Source organism: Micropterus salmoides, unplaced genomic scaffold (genome assembly GCF_014851395.1).
Source record: "Micropterus salmoides isolate LMB-PRFRI ecotype aquatic unplaced genomic scaffold, ASM1485139v1 Ms_hic_scaffold_17, whole genome shotgun sequence".
NCBI classification, from domain to species: Eukaryota; Metazoa; Chordata; class Actinopteri; order Centrarchiformes; family Centrarchidae; genus Micropterus; species Micropterus salmoides.
In genome coordinates this window covers 17,315,551-17,336,535 of record NW_024040817.1, presented here as the reverse complement: position 1 = coordinate 17,336,535, position 20,985 = coordinate 17,315,551, and the positions used below count along the sequence as shown (strand labels likewise).

At 39.3% G+C, this 20,985-nt stretch overlaps 3 protein-coding genes across 4 annotated transcripts; 1 reads left to right on the top strand and 2 right to left on the bottom strand.

Moving 5' to 3' along the window:
• Positions 1–3,793: 3,793 nt before the first annotated feature.
• rpl30 (ribosomal protein L30) lies at positions 3,794–5,856 on the bottom strand. The gene is made up of 5 exons (XM_038724600.1): positions 5,751–5,856; positions 5,587–5,635; positions 5,013–5,158; positions 4,342–4,472; positions 3,794–3,903 (listed from the first exon to the last, which is right to left on the bottom strand). Exons 2-5 carry the CDS (start codon positions 5,605–5,607, stop codon positions 3,851–3,853), a joined length of 351 nt encoding a protein of 116 aa, XP_038580528.1. The 5' UTR covers positions 5,608–5,635; positions 5,751–5,856; the 3' UTR covers positions 3,794–3,850.
• A 1,124-nt stretch (positions 5,857–6,980) lies between these two features.
• Positions 6,981–13,943, top strand: si:dkey-284p5.3 (uncharacterized protein LOC557830 homolog). Its single transcript, XM_038724817.1, has 4 exons — positions 6,981–7,360; positions 10,629–10,901; positions 13,104–13,157; positions 13,252–13,943. Exons 1-4 carry the CDS (start codon positions 7,270–7,272, stop codon positions 13,263–13,265), a joined length of 432 nt encoding a protein of 143 aa, XP_038580745.1. The 5' UTR covers positions 6,981–7,269; the 3' UTR covers positions 13,266–13,943.
• A 94-nt stretch (positions 13,944–14,037) lies between these two features.
• rida (reactive intermediate imine deaminase A homolog) lies at positions 14,038–20,908 on the bottom strand. Of its 2 annotated transcripts, none has more exons than XM_038724814.1 (6): positions 20,752–20,908; positions 19,365–19,470; positions 18,387–18,441; positions 18,202–18,270; positions 14,792–14,847; positions 14,038–14,525 (listed from the first exon to the last, which is right to left on the bottom strand). In XM_038724814.1, exons 1-6 carry the CDS (start codon positions 20,814–20,816, stop codon positions 14,469–14,471), a joined length of 408 nt encoding a protein of 135 aa, XP_038580742.1. In that variant the 5' UTR covers positions 20,817–20,908; the 3' UTR covers positions 14,038–14,468. The 2 variants fall into 2 exon arrangements, with proteins under 2 accessions (XP_038580742.1, XP_038580743.1); XM_038724815.1 differs by lacking the exon at positions 20,752–20,908 and adding an exon at positions 20,470–20,627.
• Between the last annotated feature and the right edge of the window lie 77 nt (positions 20,909–20,985).

The window sequence follows — 20,985 nt, the reverse complement described above, 5'->3', positions numbered from 1 at the left end:
TTCTCTCTTATTCAAAGGAAATGACAAGTAGGTCTAGCGCACAGTCCAAACTAATTGTGCATTTTCTCTTCGCATACAACAGCCAGTCATTCATGACCAGATCTGACCAGGTTGTTCTAAGATTAAATTATCATAAAGTCGTCACGTTTTTAAGAATATGACTATTCAAGAAATGGGTGTCTTGCTGATGTGTGTGCGCCCTGCTGCCCTCAGGAATTCAGTATCCCTCAGTGGGGACAAACCAGCTGGCAGATCAGCAAGGACTTACGTGCCTGCCTCAAAATGGAGTTGGGCATTACAGTATGGGCTACCAGACAGACACGCTCACCTACTTTCTGCCACTGGGACAGGGCGGAGGCGGAGGCGGAGGGGGAGGGGGAGGGGGGGTGCGGAACAAACAAGTGGGTCACGTTCTGTCTCTTTTCTTACTGAAATGCTTGTTGGATGCAGATAGAGAGCTGCACAAAGACATTGGCTTAAAAAAAAAGGGGAGATATATTTGTACAAGGACACGAGCCAAAGGGAGGTTTTGCGAAATCTGTCAGCAGACTTTGTATGACCTGGGTAGCATTGAAATTCTCCTCTTAATAAATTAAAACATTTTACCCTAAAGCAGACAGGATGTGAGTAGAGTTATAGATACTTTAGAGTGATTACCCAGTAATACATCTACTAAATGGGTTCCTTAAGTATATAATACTGTTTGATGTATGTACTTTTCTGTCTGCTTATGACACTCCCCTGAGACCATGAGAGATGAGTGTATGATCAATAATGTGTGTGAGAAGCACACAGCACTCAGTAAACGACCTCTGAGGGCGCATACCACTCAGCACTTCAGTTTATGTTGCTATATTGAGAAAGGTTCAATACTGAATTTACTCTATTGACCAACATGGCCTGATAATCTATTGCCTTTTGTTTGGGATTTTTGATTGACTTGGACTTTGTTCTACATAACTGGAAATAAATTAAAGAAAGAAAGAAATCAGTCAACATAGATAAAAATAGTAAAGAAATGGACAGTAGTCCAAAATATGTAGAGTGCTGGAGGATGCTGTAAGGTCCCTCACAGGTTTGTTAATTCAAATCTTAATCTGCAACCTCTTTTGAGTATGTCCTCATTTGGTGTAGGGCAGCTCCCTGCACGTGAGCAGATCATCTGGGATGATTTCATTCAATTTAATTGAGAATGAAGAAAACGGCTTAGGGAAGCAGTGAGTTGAAAAACTGGGACAAACCACTTGATGGATGATGAACAGTTTAAATCTCTGGGTGGACTCACCGGCCCGCCTGTAAGGTCAGAGTTTCAAACTTAGACCCAAAATAGTGACATCTGATCTCGACATTTGTGGGATTAAGATATGGTATAATATCACACCTTGCCAGTTTATGATTACCTTTCAGTGATGGCATTCAGGTTTTCAGGCATTGTCGTTCTTCCTAATCATTTGATTTAGTATAAACAAACACACATATTAACCCATTATAAATGACAACATTTGATGTATTGTCAAAGGAATTTAAATCTTTTGGTGCAAAGGTAAATATCTACATTAGATGAATATGGGGCAAGATCCAAAGTTAAATGTTTTTATGTGATACTAACTCCAGTAGATTAAGCATTTGGGTTTGACAAATTGATAAGGGTACGAAAAGACGGTGCGATTTTGACACAAATTTCTTCAACTGGGTACAAAAAGTCAAATAGGTACTCCAACAATTTAGTACTGAACTCCCATGAATTTGCAAGAGACAAATTAAAGAGATGACTGAAACTGAAACAGCAGACACTGAGATTTGTTGATTTATAATCCTTATTGTGGGTCAAGCTACAAACAAATACTGGATCCTACATTACCTATGTTATAATGTGTATTGCGGTTTGATATGATATTTTCATTAGATCCCTGCCTGGTAAATACCACACCAAAACCAAACTGCTTTTCTCAGAAATGAAAACCTTTTCACCAACTGCACAGTACAGTTCATGACCAATAAATGGTGTTGATGTAAAAAAAAACAGAAAACAGTTGAGTACCCCTTTAACACCATTTTGTTTTTTCAGTTTCAGTAGAATAAGCTGCCAGTTTTGTTTCCAGTTCATTCTAGGCCTTGGAAGAACCACTTAACTCACTTGTTTTGGACCAGCTGACACAATCCCAATAAGCAGATGACTTTGTCAATTGTCATGGAACTGTTAGTATTAACTCTTTACAGTATTCTGAGCCGCATTAGGACACTCTTTTGGCTTTGAAGTTGACCATATCATTATCAAAACCTCCAGAGAAACCTTGAGTGGACCTTGAACAGATCCCGTTTTCTCAACTACAATTCAGTTATTTTTGTGGAATAAAAGTTTTCCCCTTGCTGAAAAAAACAGAGCTGCATCAGCCCCGGTTTGATATCTACACGTACTTACAGAAGAAAGGCTTAATCGGTTTTATCCACCTATGCAAGAAAACTGCCCTTCAGGAAGGCACTCAAGTCTTAAGCTGCAGCAGAGCAGATTATAGCAGCACTGTGACTTCTGTGGAAATGCACTACAACCTGTAATAAGTAATGTTTCCAATTATCCCCTTCTAAAGTTATATATGTAACAAGTCACTCAGCTCAAACATGGCTTTCAACCCATAAACGTAATGTGAACCCAGAAATGATTTCACAAACAAGAAACACTCCCAACACTGATATTTTCATAGCTGCAGTGGTTGTAACATAACTTATGCAGCCCCATATCCAAGCGTAGTACTGCATTTGAAAGATAAAACTGAAGTGAAGAATATTTGCTTGCTAAACCAGCTCCCAAAAAATATTTGAAACAAACCTTACATTCTATTACAAAGTAGTGTACAGATGGGTGCCATCATTTTCTCAAAAATATCCACATCTGTAACAAATAGTTTAACTCACTCAACTTGATGGATTTTAAAACTGACCAATAACCATTACTGGGAGAAACAAATTTGAGTCACAATTTTGACTTATAAGCCTATATTAAGTCAACTTGGCTCAAACTAAAACTACTATTGGGATTGTGACTAGTATTTTGGTTGTAGCCGTTTTTTTCCAGACCGATTAATTTGATCCAACATTATGAATTCAGATTTTGAAATTACTCAAATTGCAAATTACACCCGTTTCAAAGGTTGAACTGTACAGTAATTACATAAGCATCTGAAACAATATACAAGTTGAGACAACTCAGGTCATCGGTTTGTTTTTGATGGCTTCAAAAGGTAAACTAAATTTTAAGTCATTTTCTTTAATCTGTCGCTAAAAAACCCCAACAAAACTGCAAACCACTTTTTTTGAACACTTAACTCTCAAACACACACACGCGCGTCAGGACTTCAACATGTATTATAGATGCTGCCATTACCCTCTAAAGCCTTTAATACCTCTGAGTACTTGATTACAGTAAACAGGCTGCAGCTAATACGGTCGATGTCATCCCCAAGGTTTATGTAAATGAGAAAAAATACCACCATTACCAAAGAAACAGTAGTGCAATTTTAACATCAACACATTCTGTGTCTGTTGGGTGGGGAGTTCTTTACACAAAACCGATCCTTCGTTACACAAGCTTCTAAAGAAAAATAAGCTGCGTTTACCCAGTTATTTTTTTGCTGACATAGCATAAACTACTCTGCAGAGAAAGAGGGAAGACCTTGACACTGAAAATGTTAAATGAGGGGGTAACCTTATTTGAGTAAACTAAAGAGCACACTGGTGCTCTCTGGTGGACACTTTGCATCAACCCAAAGTCTGGAAAGGAATCCCATCAGAAATTGAATGACCAGGATGTTGACACCGATTTTATTTATAACAACAGGGTGGGGGGACAGCTCTACTGAGGTGGCTGCTGTTGATCTGGCATGCTCCTGATGATGTCAGAATCACCTGAAGAGGAAAACAATAAGTTAGTTACACAAATTACTGAACTAAAAACAGCCAATTATATCCCCTGCATAAGACAGCAACATTTAATAACCCTACAAATATATTCATAAATTAAACATTGAGAGAGTTAACAAAAGAGCGTTCATGTACTGGCTGTTCAACTAACAGCTTTCATCTAGTAAACTACAAGCCCTGAATTTGACTACTTGATGAGCAGGTCCAACAGGCACAAAAATTGCCAGGGCCAATATGCCTGCATCAATTTTTCCACCAGACTACAGTGCCTCAAGCATGTGTTGGAAACATCCCATTACCCCATTAAATATTCTGGCATGGGCCCACTCCATCATTAATCTGAATTAGCGCCAAAGAACAGGCTCAATATTTGTGAGTAGAAGACTCAATCAATTGCACCGAATACAAAAAGGTAGTACTCACCAGGGTCAATAATCGCCAGTGTGCACACCCTGTAGTATTTGCCACAGGCTGTGCCGAGCTCAATGTTGTTTCCACTGTAGTGGTGGACACCAGTCTTGGCCAGCATGGCATAGTACTCAATCTCAGATTTCCTGGACAGGGCAGAGACAGGAAAATGTGAATCAAAGCAGCAGATACAAATACAGTAAGATGGACAAGGGATCCAAAATAAAGAATACACAATCAGTTTAACCACTAGATATACTTTGGCGTAACCCACCTTGTGAACACAGTACTGATAAAACGGTTTAAAATATAGTTTTAAGTTGGTGAAAAACATCTAGATGATTTTTCCCCCAGAATCCCAAAGTTATGGGGCTAGCCAACTGAATAAGTAGTCCCAGGTATAATGAAATTTGCTGATAAAGCATCAATATTATTGGTATCATACTTTGAGGTCCTCCAACAGTAGTTGATGCCATATTCTCAATATTCCACTCTTATTAGTGGGGATGTCTGGTTGGCCCTGTTAATGGCACTGTTGTTACACAGAAGCCATATCCATATTTTTAACTCCCGACGTAACGACTTGCTTAAAACAACTGAACTTGAATGAAAAATAACTAACGTTATAATAACTAACGTTATGTTATTTCACATAAGTATAAAATGGGTTAATTCGCTTTGTATACCTGAGCGCAGGGCAGTTGTTGGCCAAGATAACGAGCTTAGCTTTTCCCTGACGGATCATCTTCTGGGACTGTTTGTAGCCCAGCACGTACTTTCCACTCTTCATCACCAGCTGGAGACGGGAGTTGATGGACTCCATGGACTTTTTCTGAACAAACATAGATGCACATACTTAAAGTTAGTGACAACAACACCAAACCGCAAAACAACAATGGGAATAATAACGTTCAGAACATCAAATATGCTGGTAAATTGGTATAAATTGTTGGCACATTTTTCTTATCACATTTACGTTGACAAACTAGCATTGACGTTAGCTGCACTGCCGGTGTTAACATTACTCATACTAGCCGACAAACAGACGAATGGGCGGCAATGAATCGAGCGACAGTCGAAACATGCGCTTTGAAATATATACAGCCGCAATAATTCAACGCAGAACTATACATGTTAAGTGCACATCATGTTTATACGGATATCTACAGTGCTGGCTAGCAGGCCCCGACAGAAACACGTGAAGCACTAGCCTCGCGCTACAGCAGCGTGTGAACTCCGGGCCGAGCCGACGCCACTCACCGTCTTCTTTGCAGCCACCATTTTTGCAGTTTAGTCCGTACCGGCCAACCTGCGGGCGAGAAGGGGGCAGGAGAAGACTGTCGTTAAGGTCTGGATAATATCAAAATGTTAAAATGAACAAATATCGGTGTTCTTTTTATGTGAAAACTCAGAGCTCGTCTTACTGTGAGTTAACTCCAATATGGCCTCGGAGAGAAAGGAAGTCCCATCGTGCACTGCGCCGCTATCTGTCGGGTGGCCTGCGCAAACGACTACTGCGCAGAATACTCACTGCTGATGGTAGAAATCTTTAAATCAACACACTAGGCGACATGGAAATATATGTAAATTACAACAAATTAACTGTAGTGTACAGCAAGCATTAACAAAACACAATATGGACAACATAGGCAAGGAAATGTTGTTTATTTAACAAATTTCACCACAACAAAACTGCATACAAGTAACATCTACAGAAGAATAAAATTAAGTAAAATACATACACATTAAGGTCCGTGTAAGTTGGCGTAGCCATTAGCCCACATTTCTCTAATAACAAGGATTTAGCTTTTTTATATCTACACATTTTACCGTTTTACACACAAAACATGCGGTTTCCTATAGGCTACAAAATAACTGATTAAACTTTACCCATGTGTTTTTAAAAGTAGTTCCCTCCAAACCAGCTACAACATTAAAATGCTGCCTATATATTATCAAAAATAACAATCTAATAAAACTCTGGTAGGCGCAGTGCTGTAGCTACCACTGTGGACGTCCTATACCTTTTTTTCTAAGGTGCAGTTTACGTTTTATAATGAAATGTCACACATAGTGGGGCTTTCTTTTCTTTAGGGAGAGGCTACATAATTATAACCTCCACTGTTCCTGGCAGAGTAGCAAAGACCATGTAGAGAAACCATATAGAGAAAGTTGGACATAGGCCTACAGTTGTTTTTTTTAAATTTAAATAAAGGAAGTATAAAAATAATTATAAATTAATAGAAAGTTATGCAGATTGGGGTGGAGGAGCTACTTGGCCTCAGTATTTCTAAACTCTATGATGCATAATGGGTCATTTTTACTTTTGATTTTTTAAGTGAATTTTGCTGTTGAGAATTTTGTTCACGTCTTTTGTGTGTACTTATGTAAGAGCAACAGCAGTACTTTCTATTGAAAAATAGTATTTCTATTGTCACTTTGGATCCCAATGCTTCTTCCACTGAACAGATTTGTTACACATTTTGTCATACTTCCCCTGGACATTACGCTGATCCAGTAGATTAACAATGAATTTAGATCTTTGCTTAAGGGAACAGTGACGGTGGAGAGGATAATGCAACGGTTCACTTCCCCCGCCCCAAGTGGTGGCCACTGCACACTGACTGAATAATGTATTTTTGTTCCTGCGCCACCCTCCAGGAAACCTAAGTTACAGTACACAACAAAAGCCCACATTTCACCTGGGGTCCCGACTGCAGAGGCTTTACTATGTTATTTTTGGATGAAGAACAGTGATGCGCAATTACGCACGGGACTAAAGGAAGACCGGCCTGTCTTTTTGTTCCGCTGTCCATAGTGTTGAGTCCTCTTCATGCAAGAGACGATATCGATGCGATACGTCATCAGTGCAGTAGTACAGCCTCTCCTCACCTCTTCTTTCTCTGAAGTTCGCCATCCAGTCCTCTATGTGCTCAGGGCAGGATGGGATGCTCCACCAGTTCCCAAACTTCAGCGGTAGACACAACGCGACCCAGTGCTAAGCCCGAGGAGAGCAACGGGGCCAGCACAACAGGTGATTTCACAAAGCTTTACACTAAGCCTATATGTTGTGTAATAAATACATTTATGAAATATGTGGAAAACACAAATAACACACGTGTTGTATATGCAGCTAAGTAGCTTTTAATGCAAGCTTAAGCTTATTTAACAAAATAATGCTGTCATGTTAATGCGATGTTGTCAACAGGGAATTGAAAGCAACGATTTCCTATCTGAAAATAAGTTTGACATGCTGTAGTTTAATCATTTCCATGTCAAATAACAGTAATATGTTTGTTGTTGTATAGTGTGAAAGCAGCAAGGCACAGAACAAGCACTGCTGGCTTTACTTTAGAGATGTTAATGGCTGTAACATATCAGCTTGCTAATGACACCACTCAGATTATGTCTATAAATGATAATTGAAATCAAATGTATGAAAGTACTTTTAATAGTTATTTTATCACAGTAGATACTATGAAAAGCCGGGGAACCTCATAGAAGGTCACATCATCCATTTAATTATACTCTAGTGAACACTGCTCTGATAAGGAGGACAGTCTACATGGAAATGGTCATCATTGTATTTCTGTGGCTACAGGATCTGATGTCTTAGGTTTTAGTGAGCCAAAGCTCCACAGTGACAGGATGGGAAAGTTTATTGTGATTATTTAACAGTGGTTTCTGTCCTCCCTGAGAGAGATAGTGAAAGCAGATTTGGTGACAGGCTACGGTTTCAATAGGAAATGGAGAAGCCACCGTGGACACTCCTTTGTTGTAGTGGGGCAGAGATGGCCCAACTGTGGTGTAAACTAGCACACGTTTCAAGGTAAAACACCAACACTAGATCTTGTGTTTGCATTTAGCAGTGTTAAGTAAGAGCAGGAACTTATAACTATGTGCTAACAGAATTAATAATTTACCTTCAGAGGCTGTCAAATGTGTACTTTTGCCAAATCTATGATGTGTACGATTACAACAAATGTGACTTTGTTTGCAGTTCTGCCTGCTTAAACATTATTTGACATGAGCTCAAAGAATATGTAGGTGAAAAACTGGTAAAATATTCACTAAGTGGGACCACCTCAGAGCAATTGTCTCTTGCTCTTTGCATTCCTAATAGGATTATATGCACACACGCTCACATAAGTGATTGTGATGAAATGTATAGACTAATATAGTGTGCTGAGAAACTGCCACTGACCCTGCAAAAGTGTGTTTAAGCTCATGACCTGCAGCTGATTTTGACCCCCCTGATCTCCCTGTAGAGGTGCAAAGCAAAAAAGAGAGTTTAAGCTAGGACTTTCCATAAAGTATATCATCATTGACAGTCATTCTCCAGGTTTATCAGCTGAATGACATTGACCAGCGAGGTGTTCCGGTTATTGTCGTCTTAGAGGTCAGATGGAAATTTTAGACTAAAGATGTTTTCTTATTTTTGCATGTGGCTTTGTCTGATGCAACTTCCCAAGAAAAAAGGAATGGTTCATTCACTTCTTATAACTTGTTGGCTGACAACTCAAAGAGTATCACTCTTAAGTCAGAATCCTTTATCTGACAAATGGGATGGGATACAAAACAGCAAGTATCTAGAAAAGATAAGATAGAACATTTATCCCAATCTTTTTTATTTTATTCTGTGTTGTATGCCATCCCATACCTAAGTAATATTGTAGAATTAACTATTGGCAGGCCTAAGAACAATGTTAACCAAGAAACATCTTGGTGCAATCTTTTTATCATGCCAAATGTTCCCATTTTGGGAAAGTCATCTCATTTATACAAATATAGAAGGTCAATGGTTAAGACTTCTCTGGTCCATGCAAATACCTGCGATGCAAATCCTTCCAGGAAAAAAAGATCTACAAAGAAGTGATAGTCACCGGTTCATGGGGCAGGGAATTGTGTGAGGTATGAGGTTGTTAATGTTTATTAACAATAATCCACACAATCATTAACCATTTGTGCTTCCAATTATGTGTCAGTGGAGGTCTCTTTTTGAGTAAAGTGAATGATATGTGGCGAGCATGATTCTTTTCACAGTTATTTCAAGGGGGAGTAGTTGAACAGGTATAATTCTGTTTCTAGTGAAGCACACACAGTCTTATTGCTTTTTTCCATTTCGGTGAAAGTGGTAGCTTTGCATGGGCCAGTCAGAGACTGGAGTTTAATCCTTGGATTTTAAGAGTCATTTTGCCTACATAAGACTCTTGTTCTTATTCTCTTAGTTTTAATAGCTCCATTCTCAAAGTATGAAAAATGGTGGCTTTAAGTACAAGATAAAACATATCTATTATTTAAAAAAATGTCTATTCCTCTCAAGACCTATGAAATGTAGCTACATGTTTTGCCACAGATACGGTACATCCTCACAGGTTACTCCACTCATGCTGTCTGAGCAAATAGAGTCTCAATTTTAAAAGGTGTCTGAAAAGTGTACAACTAATTGTTTTCAGTGGTGCATGGCACACATAATGATTTGTTACTTATTAACTCTCTGGCTTTGGATTGAGTCAGCTCTGTATCCATCACATAGGCAACACAAACATAAAGCCAATTAAAACAATGGAAACCTGAGAGCACAGTAGTGTCGCCCAAAGTGTCTCACATATGAATAATAATACTCTCCTGTGTTGCCATGATGTGAAGTGTAAAGAGGTTTTTCCAAGTATTTTGTAGGGCATTTTTATCACAGACAGTAGAGGGGTACAACAAAGGACCTGGCCGGACTCGAAACCAGGGACATGGTTGGCGTCTAAGCCACGGAGGCACCCGTGAAGTGGGAAACTTTAACATAACATAATGGACACATGTGAGGAAAGTTTTTACCCAAAGCAGACTATATCATTAGAAGCATGTTTAGCATAGGTCACCCAGTGAAAACAAAACCACCTTGCCCCTGGTGTCATACTGTGTGCCACTGTGTTATGAAGGACCTGTGCTTCACAAGGTGAATTGTGACTGTGGGACAAGAAGTTATATAAAAGTGATAATGTTTCTCATCTTGATTACATTCAATTACATTTTGCTTTCTCAATCGTAATAATATGAACAGCAACAATATGGAACATGCACTTTTATTCAAATATACTGCGACATATTAAAACAGGTGTGCTTGACTTAACAGTCTTAACGCTCAATCAAATTGTAAAGAAAAATACATGATTGAGGGATTCATGAATTCTGTAGATTTGACTTCAGATCTACAGTAGTATAGTAAATTTGATCTAGTTTAATAGCTTTGTAGTTCTATCTTCTGATGTCTGGATCACATGCTGTGTTAATACATGTGTTCCTGACAGGGGCAGCCGATGAGAATGGCAAAGTAGCTGAGGACAGTGAGACTATTCCAGACCAGACACCTGCTGACGGTGACGATGCTAAGCCTGCAGATGAACCTGCTGTAGCTGCAACATCTGCCGACAGTACTGCTGCAGCTCCAACTGCAGAGGAGGACCCTCAGCCTGCTGCAGCCAATCCACCTGCAGAGGCAGCAGCACCTGAGGAAGCTGCCCACAGCACCGCAGAGACAGCAGCCAATGCCTCAGAGCCTGCAGCTGCAGCTCCTGAGCAAGGTAGGTTGGAGTCAAGAACAGCACTGCGACAGATTAATGACAATTGTTTCATTTCTTTAAAACAACTTAGCCACTTGGTAAAATTTTGTTCATTAATAGAATTTCATTCACAAACTAAGTTTAGAGCCCCATAAGGCCCATTTCTACGTACATGTAGCTTCACTACCAATATTTTGGCGAGTGAAGCTGCAGAGAAACATACTGGACTCTGGCATGTATTCTTTCATTTTCATACTGAGCTTTTATATGCAAATGACACTTTTCTATATATGCACTATCTACTACTACAATGCTTCACCAGCTTGCTGTTTTCTATCATGGAAAGTATTTTAGGGGCATTTTAACCTTCAGAACATCCAAAGATATATTATATCTTCAACTGCTTTCTATGTTCAAAGATTAACACACTGAGATTGGGGGGGGGGGGGGGGGGGGGTTCACTAGGTATCATCTGTAACAATACAATAGGTAGAAAAGTATACACAATATGAATGTGTCCCATAGAGGGTGGGGTTACGTATTAGGGACAAAAAGTACAATTGTACTTGACCAGCAGTAACTAACCTGAGCACAGCTCGCCTCTGGCATAGTGACCCAATGAACACTGCCACTATGCCCTTTCCCTAGACCCTCCATAGTCCCACTGTAATGGTGGTAACCAGGCGGTATCCAACAACACATAGACATGACTTTGGCCTTTAATGAACACACCGGGGTGGCCACAGGGATGTGTTTAGACGTCACACATCTGATTATTTAGTTAGTATTTAGGGATCCATCTCACTACCTATGTTTACCACGAATGAATCAATTAAAAGAAATTTCAGATAACTTGCAAGCGTGATTCATGGATCCCAGAATCAGCTCCTGATTTCTGTAAGTTGTCAGCACAGACACAAAATGGTGGGAGGCCATTGCATGTTGCAATTTGTTTATCCAAGACAGCTCTTTTGTTAGAGACGGAAGGAGCATTTCCTCTCACATTAAACACATAATGCAAAGTGTCCACAACTGTAATGCAGGACAGCAAAGCCAACACACTGTACAGTTATGCAACGGGAGTAATACAATACTTAGCATCCATAGATTACTGCATATTGCCTCTAAAGGTGAGGCAGGGCTGTTTCAGAGACCAGCTGGTTACGGTCTAATACAGCAAAATCATCCATAACTCCTGCTGAAAGTAAGCATAATAGTTTTCTTAAGAGTTTGGCATTGATTGAGTATGCTAAATTGATTTAAAATACAGATTTTTTTATTTTTATCCACAGTATTTACCTTATATAGTCAAAAATAGACAGTACTCTCTTTGACCTTTGTCTTCCTTTGATCTTGACCCTTTGGTGTCCAGCCTGACTGGCCCCTCAGTTCAAGCTTGACCACAGGTCTGTTTGGAGAGCCCTGCATGTAGTGTTTGTGTGTTGCCAACACTTTGTTGTCACCGTTGTCTCATTAAGGTGAAATCTGAGTCCACAGAGAAACTAGAGCATGCCAACACATATAGGGCTTCCACTGACCACAAAGCCTCCTTGCCTCAGTTTAACAGCCAATGGCGAGAGAGAGAGAGGGGGGATCGTGTGTCAGGGGTTTAGGGGAGCAGACATGGCAGCTCATCCACTTCTTGATCTGTTAGTGGTCAGGGTTGAGATGGGTTTGGTGTAAATATTCTGCAATCACAGGTCTTTAATAGAAAAGTCATGACAAATGTGGTTGAATGTCAATGTGTTTCTCCTTGGGATTGATGGGATATCACACCTGTGGATTTAAAGGTATTGAAGGTTCAATAATTATCATTTGAATTTTCAGTGCAGACTCCGTCTAAATCTGCAGCACTGGTCTTACAGGGTCAATTTCCCAAATTACAAACCTCTAGCTCTATCTAGCCATGCAGGTAGTTTCTGGTTTGATTCGCCCAGGTTTTGAGATATTGCTCCAAGATTTCTGCTCGACAGCAAGATGTCTTTGCAGAAACAATGTCTCTGTTTATCGGGATTATGCACGTTTTGCTGTGAGCAGTTTTCATTGGAACAACTGGAAGAAATAGTCTTAAGGAAAGCCGTGGATTATCCAGAATAACAAGTAACACGTTGTACATTTTGCACAAATTAAATTTACCTCCTAAGTACCCCAGTTGAACTGAACCTTTAAATAAGATTGTTTGTAGTTGCACATGTACAAATTGTGTCTTTCTTTTTAAAACAGAAAATGCAGAGGCCACAGTGACTGATCCAGAGCCCGGAACGGGGGAGGCACCAGGTGAGCGGTGCTGTAAGACCAGCACAGTGTCACATAATCTATATTAAAGTGTCTATGCCACCCCTAACATGCTTTCCCCTCTTTTTGTTTTCAGCTCCCAGCGAGTGAAGTGCAACACGAATGACCACACATATGAATTTGTTGGAAGTGTCCTTCCTTGTTTGTATGCATGAGTGAAAGTATGTGCAGGGGTGTGTGTGTGTGTGTGTTTGTATGTGAAAGACATCGCCTTGTTGCCAAGATGCAGACCCTGTGGTAACCACTTGTCAGTCAGGGTTCCTCCGTCGACACCATGCCTTCTTCCCCTCAGGATGGTGTACAGCTGCAATTTCTGCTCGCAAACTGTATATAGAGAAGAGTTCTACAGCACTTAGTGGGTGTGTTTATTTTCAGAGGATGTCTGAATAACTTGAAATTCTATTTATTATTCATATAGAAATGTATAATAGCAGATTTTCTGAAAAATCATACATATGTTTAAGCTTAGACTCCATTCTGTACTTTTCTACAAAATTATAATTCTAAGAAAACCAAAGCCAAAGTATATTTGATTTATGAAATGGTAGCTGGCTTCGATTTTAAGACCATGTTTGCAATCAAAATGAAGAGCTGGTACTTTTATTTATTTTAAAACATTATTATAAGACGAATGAGATAGGAGAACATGTGAGGCCTTTTTTTTGTTGTTCTTTCTGATGTGTCATGATTTCTCTTTGGGAAAGCGACCTGAAATCTTTAACAAGCTATGAACTGTCAAAAATGTAATTAAAAAGACCACCATAAGAAGGACATCTAAAACACGTACTTTCTTTCATATCTTAATGCAGGATGAATACATAATGTTGAATGTGACATTTTAGGGTGATTAACCATTCTAGGATCAGAGGTTTTACTTTTTATTAGTGAGAGCTGCACTTTTAAAATGTGTGTGTCCATTTCTCTGAATCGCAACATAAGATGAGATCCCAAAGGAAGTTGATTTGACCCTGAATCTGGCCCCTTTGACCAGGGAATGTTGGATTGGTTGTAGAGATACTGACTTTATCATTACATTTGGATTTTTTGCACAGTATGTTAGGTGTGAAATGACCATAAACCACATATTCTGTTGAATTAAGTGCTGCTCTGTTGTTAAAGGTTTTAATCTCAAGTGGTATAATATGGAAGATAGTTCAACTAGCCACAGTTGTCAGAGGGGAAACAAATTTATGCAAAAATCTGACTATATGGAAGAAGTAAGTCAATATGATCCTCGTGTCATCTGGTCACTTAATGGTTACACTACAGCTTGTTTGTAATTTGGCCGGCTAGTCAGGAGTCTGAGAGAGGACCCAGAACAGCAATCGCCTCAATTTCCACAAGTCCACCCTGAAGAGAAAAAGACAGAGTCAGAGACACCGAGGACATGGGAAAGGAAGCAATGTGGGTAACAAAAAATACTACAATACATCGTCCAGCGAGACTGAGAGTCTGTACAGCCATAAGGGGTTAACCCAAGAGTGAGAGATGAATGAACATGCACCTAGTAACACACGAACTACCCCATGTGTATTGATGCACGTGAATGTACCACAGGGTACTGCAGTAATCTGTAATATACGCTACACTGCCGTAAAAGTTTTGTTTGTACTTACTCTGGGGAGAGCAGCAACTTGGTAGGCCGCTCTGGCAGGGAAGTTACTGCTGAAAACTGGAGAAAAACATTTATGTTATCTTTACATATTATATTTACAATATAACAAAAGCATTATTGGATTTTTATTATGGTTTATTAGAAAGAGGTAACACTTTATTTTAACTCCTATATTAAGCATTTAAGTAGTATATAATTATTTAATTTTTTTATAACACTATGTCATACACAGATATGTTTTGTGTTTATTGATGTACAGTATTTCAACTTCTATGAATCTGCTTATAAACCAGCCCACAGGAGAAGCTTTGACAAATTAACTTATATATCTGCTTACAACAACATTACAGTATGTTATAAACATTTTATTAAATATATATGCTGTTTATAAATGCTAAATGGGGGTTGGGGGGATGTCAGTTAAAAGATAAAGGGGTAACCAAATTATGGTCATAAATCTTTGGATCCCAGTGGACACATGTCCTCTCCATCCTCTTATCAGGGTCAGGGAAAGTTCTCTGACTGCGTTTTAGGGTTGAGTAGCGTCAGGATGGAGGTGGGAGCGCGGGCCTATACCCGGGTCTGGGGGGGTTAGGGTTACGTCTGTGTGCCAGCACGGTGGTGTCCATTTACAGCTCACTGGGCACGTCAGCTTCCATTACACCCAGACCGAGCAGCCTGCGAGAGGAAGGGCTGAGTGACTGCTACACCTTTTCTGAGAGATGTCACTGAAATGTGAGCAGTGGTGGAATGTAACTTAGCACATTTACTCAAGTTCTGTACTTAAGTAGAAATCTGATGTAATGTACTCTGTCCTTCTGTCACTTTCAGCAGGTATTTCTGCTTCTGGAGCTGTACAGTCTGGATTTATCTACTGCCTCCATGTTCCTGCTCGACACCCAATGCTACAATTATTATTAGTATTATTTTTATTAGTCGTATAATTATTGCTTATTATTATTGCTATAATTACAATTATGATTTATTGGTATTTGTATTATTACTGCTACCATTGCACCTTGTTACCTTGCATTGTGCTACGGTGTGTTATCTTTCCTCCTTGTGTCTGTGAAGGAATTTTTCTTCTTTAAAGGGTTTTCCCAGCTCACATTAGGGTGACTTGCAAAGCTAAAGTAAGCTAAATGCCGCAGTCTGGGACTCTCCAAAACAGTTAAACTCTGTCTCTTATATGTCTAGACTGACGCAGCTGCCTTGATAAGGCTGAACTCTGTGGGCCATCTCCTAAGCAACTCAAGGTCAAGATTAGCTTTATTTTGTTTCAGAGAGATAGACTGACTGGCGCTCTTTAGAAGGTGCTGTGTGTGACCTGAAGTGTCGTGTTTAGGCCTATGTAGGTAAGCAATATCCAATCTTTATACATGTATGGATGGGTGAAGAACAGCCTTATTTGGACACATTGTGCAACTCAGCAGGTCTAGGTATGTTGAATACTCCCTGCCAGAAACTTTCAGATTTGGTTTTGGCACTCCGCTGTTTCCTCACTTTGTACGGCTGTTGCCGATTCTCTCTACCAACTCCTCACATATGGACGCTTGTTCAAGACCCCTAACTGCAGACCTCCCCATTGGCTCACAGAGCTAGGTGTCTCAGGATGGGCCCCATTGTTTTTGAACGTGTAGGGCAATGTCCAGTTAGCCATTCTAAAATAAAACATGTGGTTAACTTTGTGAAACTTTCACAGTTTTGTTTTGTTTATGGGTTTAGGCAGCAAAACTACTTGGCTAGGTTAGTCCTCCCTATGTGGACTTGTGGACTAGGCCCACCTGTAGCGCTGAACAACGCGTTGAGCCCACTGCGTTCAAAAATAAGTTAACGCCAACGGGTCTTGACCAAGCATCCATATGTGATGATTTGGGAGTGAGACCATCACTCACTCTCTCAACCCAACCGGTTGAGGGAGTTTGCCACCCACCCTGATTTTCAATTCTGCTTGAGGTTTCTCCTTTTAAAATAGAGTTTTTCCTTGCCACTGTCGCCGAGTGCTTGCTCACAGTGGGAATTGCTGGGTCTCTGTAAATAAAACTACAAAGAGATTGGTCTACACTGGCTCTATATGAATCTCTCTTTTCATGCTACTTCTACTCCACAGGGAAATATTGGGCTTTTTACTGTGCTACAATTTTTTGACGTTTTATTTACTAGTTACTTAACAAATTAAGATTTCTGCACACAAAACACGTGAAGAGCTCATAAAATATGATGCATTGTTATAAATTATATACAAGGCAACTAGTTTGATCATTGTTGTATTTTCAATCATTTTTCATGCGGAAACGTTTCATGATTCCAGCTCCACAGGATTTGCTTGGATTAATAATTCTGGTGCCATACTCCAGCGCCCACATACTGTACAAGGGCATGTAAATGTGACCATCAGTAAAGACAATGTTATTAGAGTATTTAGATCATATTTACTCTGAAACTTAAGAGATGCCCTAGACAATCAGGTGTTTGCTCAAGGTCACTGCAGCAGACTACGAACCCCCTGACATGCAGGCTTAAATCCGCATCCTCCACTTAAAGAATAACCTCCTTCATCACAACCCCACTTCCCAAGGGTGTCATTTTTGTTGAAAAGTGGTGGGGACATTTAAGGGCTCAGATAAGGGGTTTGACACTTCAGCCATGAAAGGTGATGATGCACAATTTTAAGGGTCACGAGAAAAAGACACGAATATATTTTAATACTATTTAGAAAAAATATTCATTGATGAAAAATACGATGGGGGATCCCTCAGAAGATTTTGAGCATTAAACACTTAATTTCCTGCTTTCTGGAGAAATTTTCTGCACCAATTTATGGTGGAAATGTCTTTATTTATATTGAGGTGGCAGGTGGCAATTAAAAATATAAAAATATGCTGGAATATAATGCAGTAATCAGTAACTTGTTTTTTTAGCTTAGGTAACTTTTTTTAGACAACGCAGATCTGTTTCTTCTATATTTACATTGCATTGCAAATCTTATTAAATTCTTGTTGTGCAAATAAACCTTTCTTATAGCATTTTCATTTGTTATTTAACATTTCCAGTAGCAAGCTATTTTTCAGATTTTTAAAATTTTTTTTACAAATGCTTTTAAAAAGTGATGGGATTAGCATCAGCCATTTCAAAAAGGGGTGGGGACATGTCCCCAGCATGCCACTCCAAATCAAAAACACTCCATACTAGGAAGAAAATGATGATGAGGAAACTAACGACTGATTTATCTTCCAATCTTGGAGAAAGGCTGCCACTGAGTGGCTGCTTTTACATATTTAGAAGAATATAAATATGAGAGAAAAACATTCAGTACATTTTAACAATTCCATTACAAGAAGCAATAAAATATGCATCTCTTATTTTCCATTATAATCTGCTTTTCATCATGAAATTGAAATAGTGTCTTACATGTTTTGTAGACCTCATTGACGCTGTTAAAGTCATTTATATCGGCGAGCAGCACGGTCGTCTTCACCACTGGAATCAAAGAGTTTACTCTGTCAGAGAGTTTGTTATGTTTGAACATTGAAATCGTATAAAACACATGAGCAGCAGCGGAGGTACTGAATAACCTGATAGTACTGAGGTCTCACCATTGGTGTAGTCACAGCCAGCAGCTTTAAGGATCTCGCCCATATTGATGAGAGCCTGAGGGATGAGAGACAATGTAATACACAATCAGTGTTTTAATATCACCTTTCAAATTATATTTTCTTCATATATGTTTCAGGATGGATGGATGTTTTTGATTTTCAGATTGAAGAGCCATTCAGTTGAGGCCTAGGAAACATGTTCTTATTTTGATTCATTAAGGTCAGCATATTGATTTTGTCTTTGTTGCTTTGTCTGTTTAAACTTGTGTTTTTATTTTTTTATTTTGTGGGTTTTTACGCCAGTAGCACCTTATCACCACAGCAAATTCCTCGCATGTGTAAAACACTACTTGGCAATAAAGCTCCTTCTTTTTCTTCTTCTAAATTTAAAAGGGAAGTGTTTTGTCAGAAACAAGCTTACTGAACATTTTGAGCATTGTTTACAAAATATTAAGACACATAGCGCTCTAACAAGTAGCACTGCTCTACACCCTATGCCTTATAATAATGTATTAATCTTTATTTTAGGAAAGAAAAAACTTGTTACAAAGTGCCTTCAGAAGTCCAAAGACAATAAAACACACATGATACAAGCAAGAAAACACTTAAGAAATTAAAATATAGTTAAAAGAAAAGAAAAAATAAATAAAATCAGCTAAAATCAGGATAGGCTCTGCTACAACGTTCCAGAGACTGCAAACGCCCTATATCCCTTCCTTTTCCTTCTGCTCCATATAATTAAAATAGTCATTCACTGAGGAATTTATTTCTCTGTGGAGGTCAAAATCATGTGGCACACAAATGTGCTTCTTGATGAACTTAAATGTAAATTACTTGTGTAGAGGAAAAAAAGTCACAGTGATCACTGCGATGGAGTAAAGGTGAGGGACAGTAGTTCTGTCTCTGGCACTCTCTCAGCCAATAGAAATAACTGGCAGATGCCATACAAACATCATCACCTGTCCCCGCAAGCCTCACCTGCTTAGCCTGGGCCTGCACTCCTCCATCTACCAGCTGACCAGAGGCCACGTCCAGCCCTAGCTGACCCGAGATGTACATTGTTCGGTCCACAACCACCGACTGGCTGAGGATGAGACAGAGGACGCACACAAACATACAGTTCTTAGACCTGAACACTTCATTTTATGTGAGAGAAACACTTCATGGTGTGTATTTGTTCTGTCTATTGCTTGTGTTTTCGTTGTAATCTATTGTTTTGTGAATTGACTGTGTACGTTCTTGTAATGTGTTATTTTGTGCATTGATTGTGTAGTGTGTTTTCATTCTTGTTAAGTGCAAAGGAGGAGTAGCTGATGCTTTAATGGGGATCCTAATAAATCAAATCACACCAAATAAAACAGTCAAAAGAGCCAAGACAAAATCTAAAATACATTGCAAAAGCCTGCTGAATCTTTTTGAAAGGAATAATGAGTCTGCTTTATATATTTATGTATCAATCAATGATTTCCTATTTTTCTCACTTATGAATGAACATTCAGTATGTAGATGTTTATGAAGATTGAATGAAAGAAATTCTCTCTAAAAGACAGTTGAACATTATTAAAAAGGGATGAGCATATAAAAAGCTGTTCCTGCAACCAAATTATAATGCATAAAATATCTCAATGACACTAATGTATCACCAGTCTTGTGATCCTGAACCCTGAAATTGGTTGATTATCAAGTCAAATGGTACAAATGCAAGATAAGAAACATTTACTACCAGACACCAAAATGGCAAAAAAAGAAATACAAAAAGAGAGCCAACTTTAACAAGGTGTGATGAACCTTGTTGAGTGAATTAAAGTGAACATTTTCAAATAGCACGCAGTTTGAAGTAACTCCACCCACTGCCAGCCAATTGGCCAGAGCAGGAACACCCCTCAACATGTGAAACTGGACCGATTTACTTAAACACGAAAAAAACTTCTGTATTTCTGTCAGGTTATTTCATTATGTATGTAATATCATTTTAATCAAGTACTCGAAACGGTGCCTTTTTTTTTTTTTTTTTTTTTTAATTCTAAAGGTTTTGGCCTATCTGAAGTCCAGATCCAGCCTTTCACAGGACTTTATTCCTTACCTGTATATGCCCTGTCTGACTGGGGCTTTTGGTGTGTACGGGATTTGTCGACGGATAGTTGCCATTGCAAGTCTGCTGTCTGTGATTTCTTCTTCTGCTGTGCCAAACGTTTAGCTTTGGCACTTTTTTTATTGGGGTCAAGTAGGTGAGTTCATTGGGCACTAAGACCCGCCCCTGATCAAATACTGGACTGTCCTTCCCATTCAAATATTTTATGCAATAGTTTCTACGCCTCACGTGTCGTTACAAATAGAAACTGGTACGTTTTTAAAGTATCCTCACCTGTATGGACCGATGGCAGCCGGGGCTGATTTAGTGTTGACGATCCTTCTGCTGGGTGCAGACATGATTTCCTGATTGTCCCCTCCAACTTTTCTATACCCAGAGTGGCTGTGAATTAAGGACGTGGTTGTGCAAGAACTTATGGAGAGAGGAACAGTTGGTGCCGTATTAACATCTTTCAACAAGCGCACACGGCATTTATGGGCGCGCTTCCTAGGAAATAGCGTGCAAACG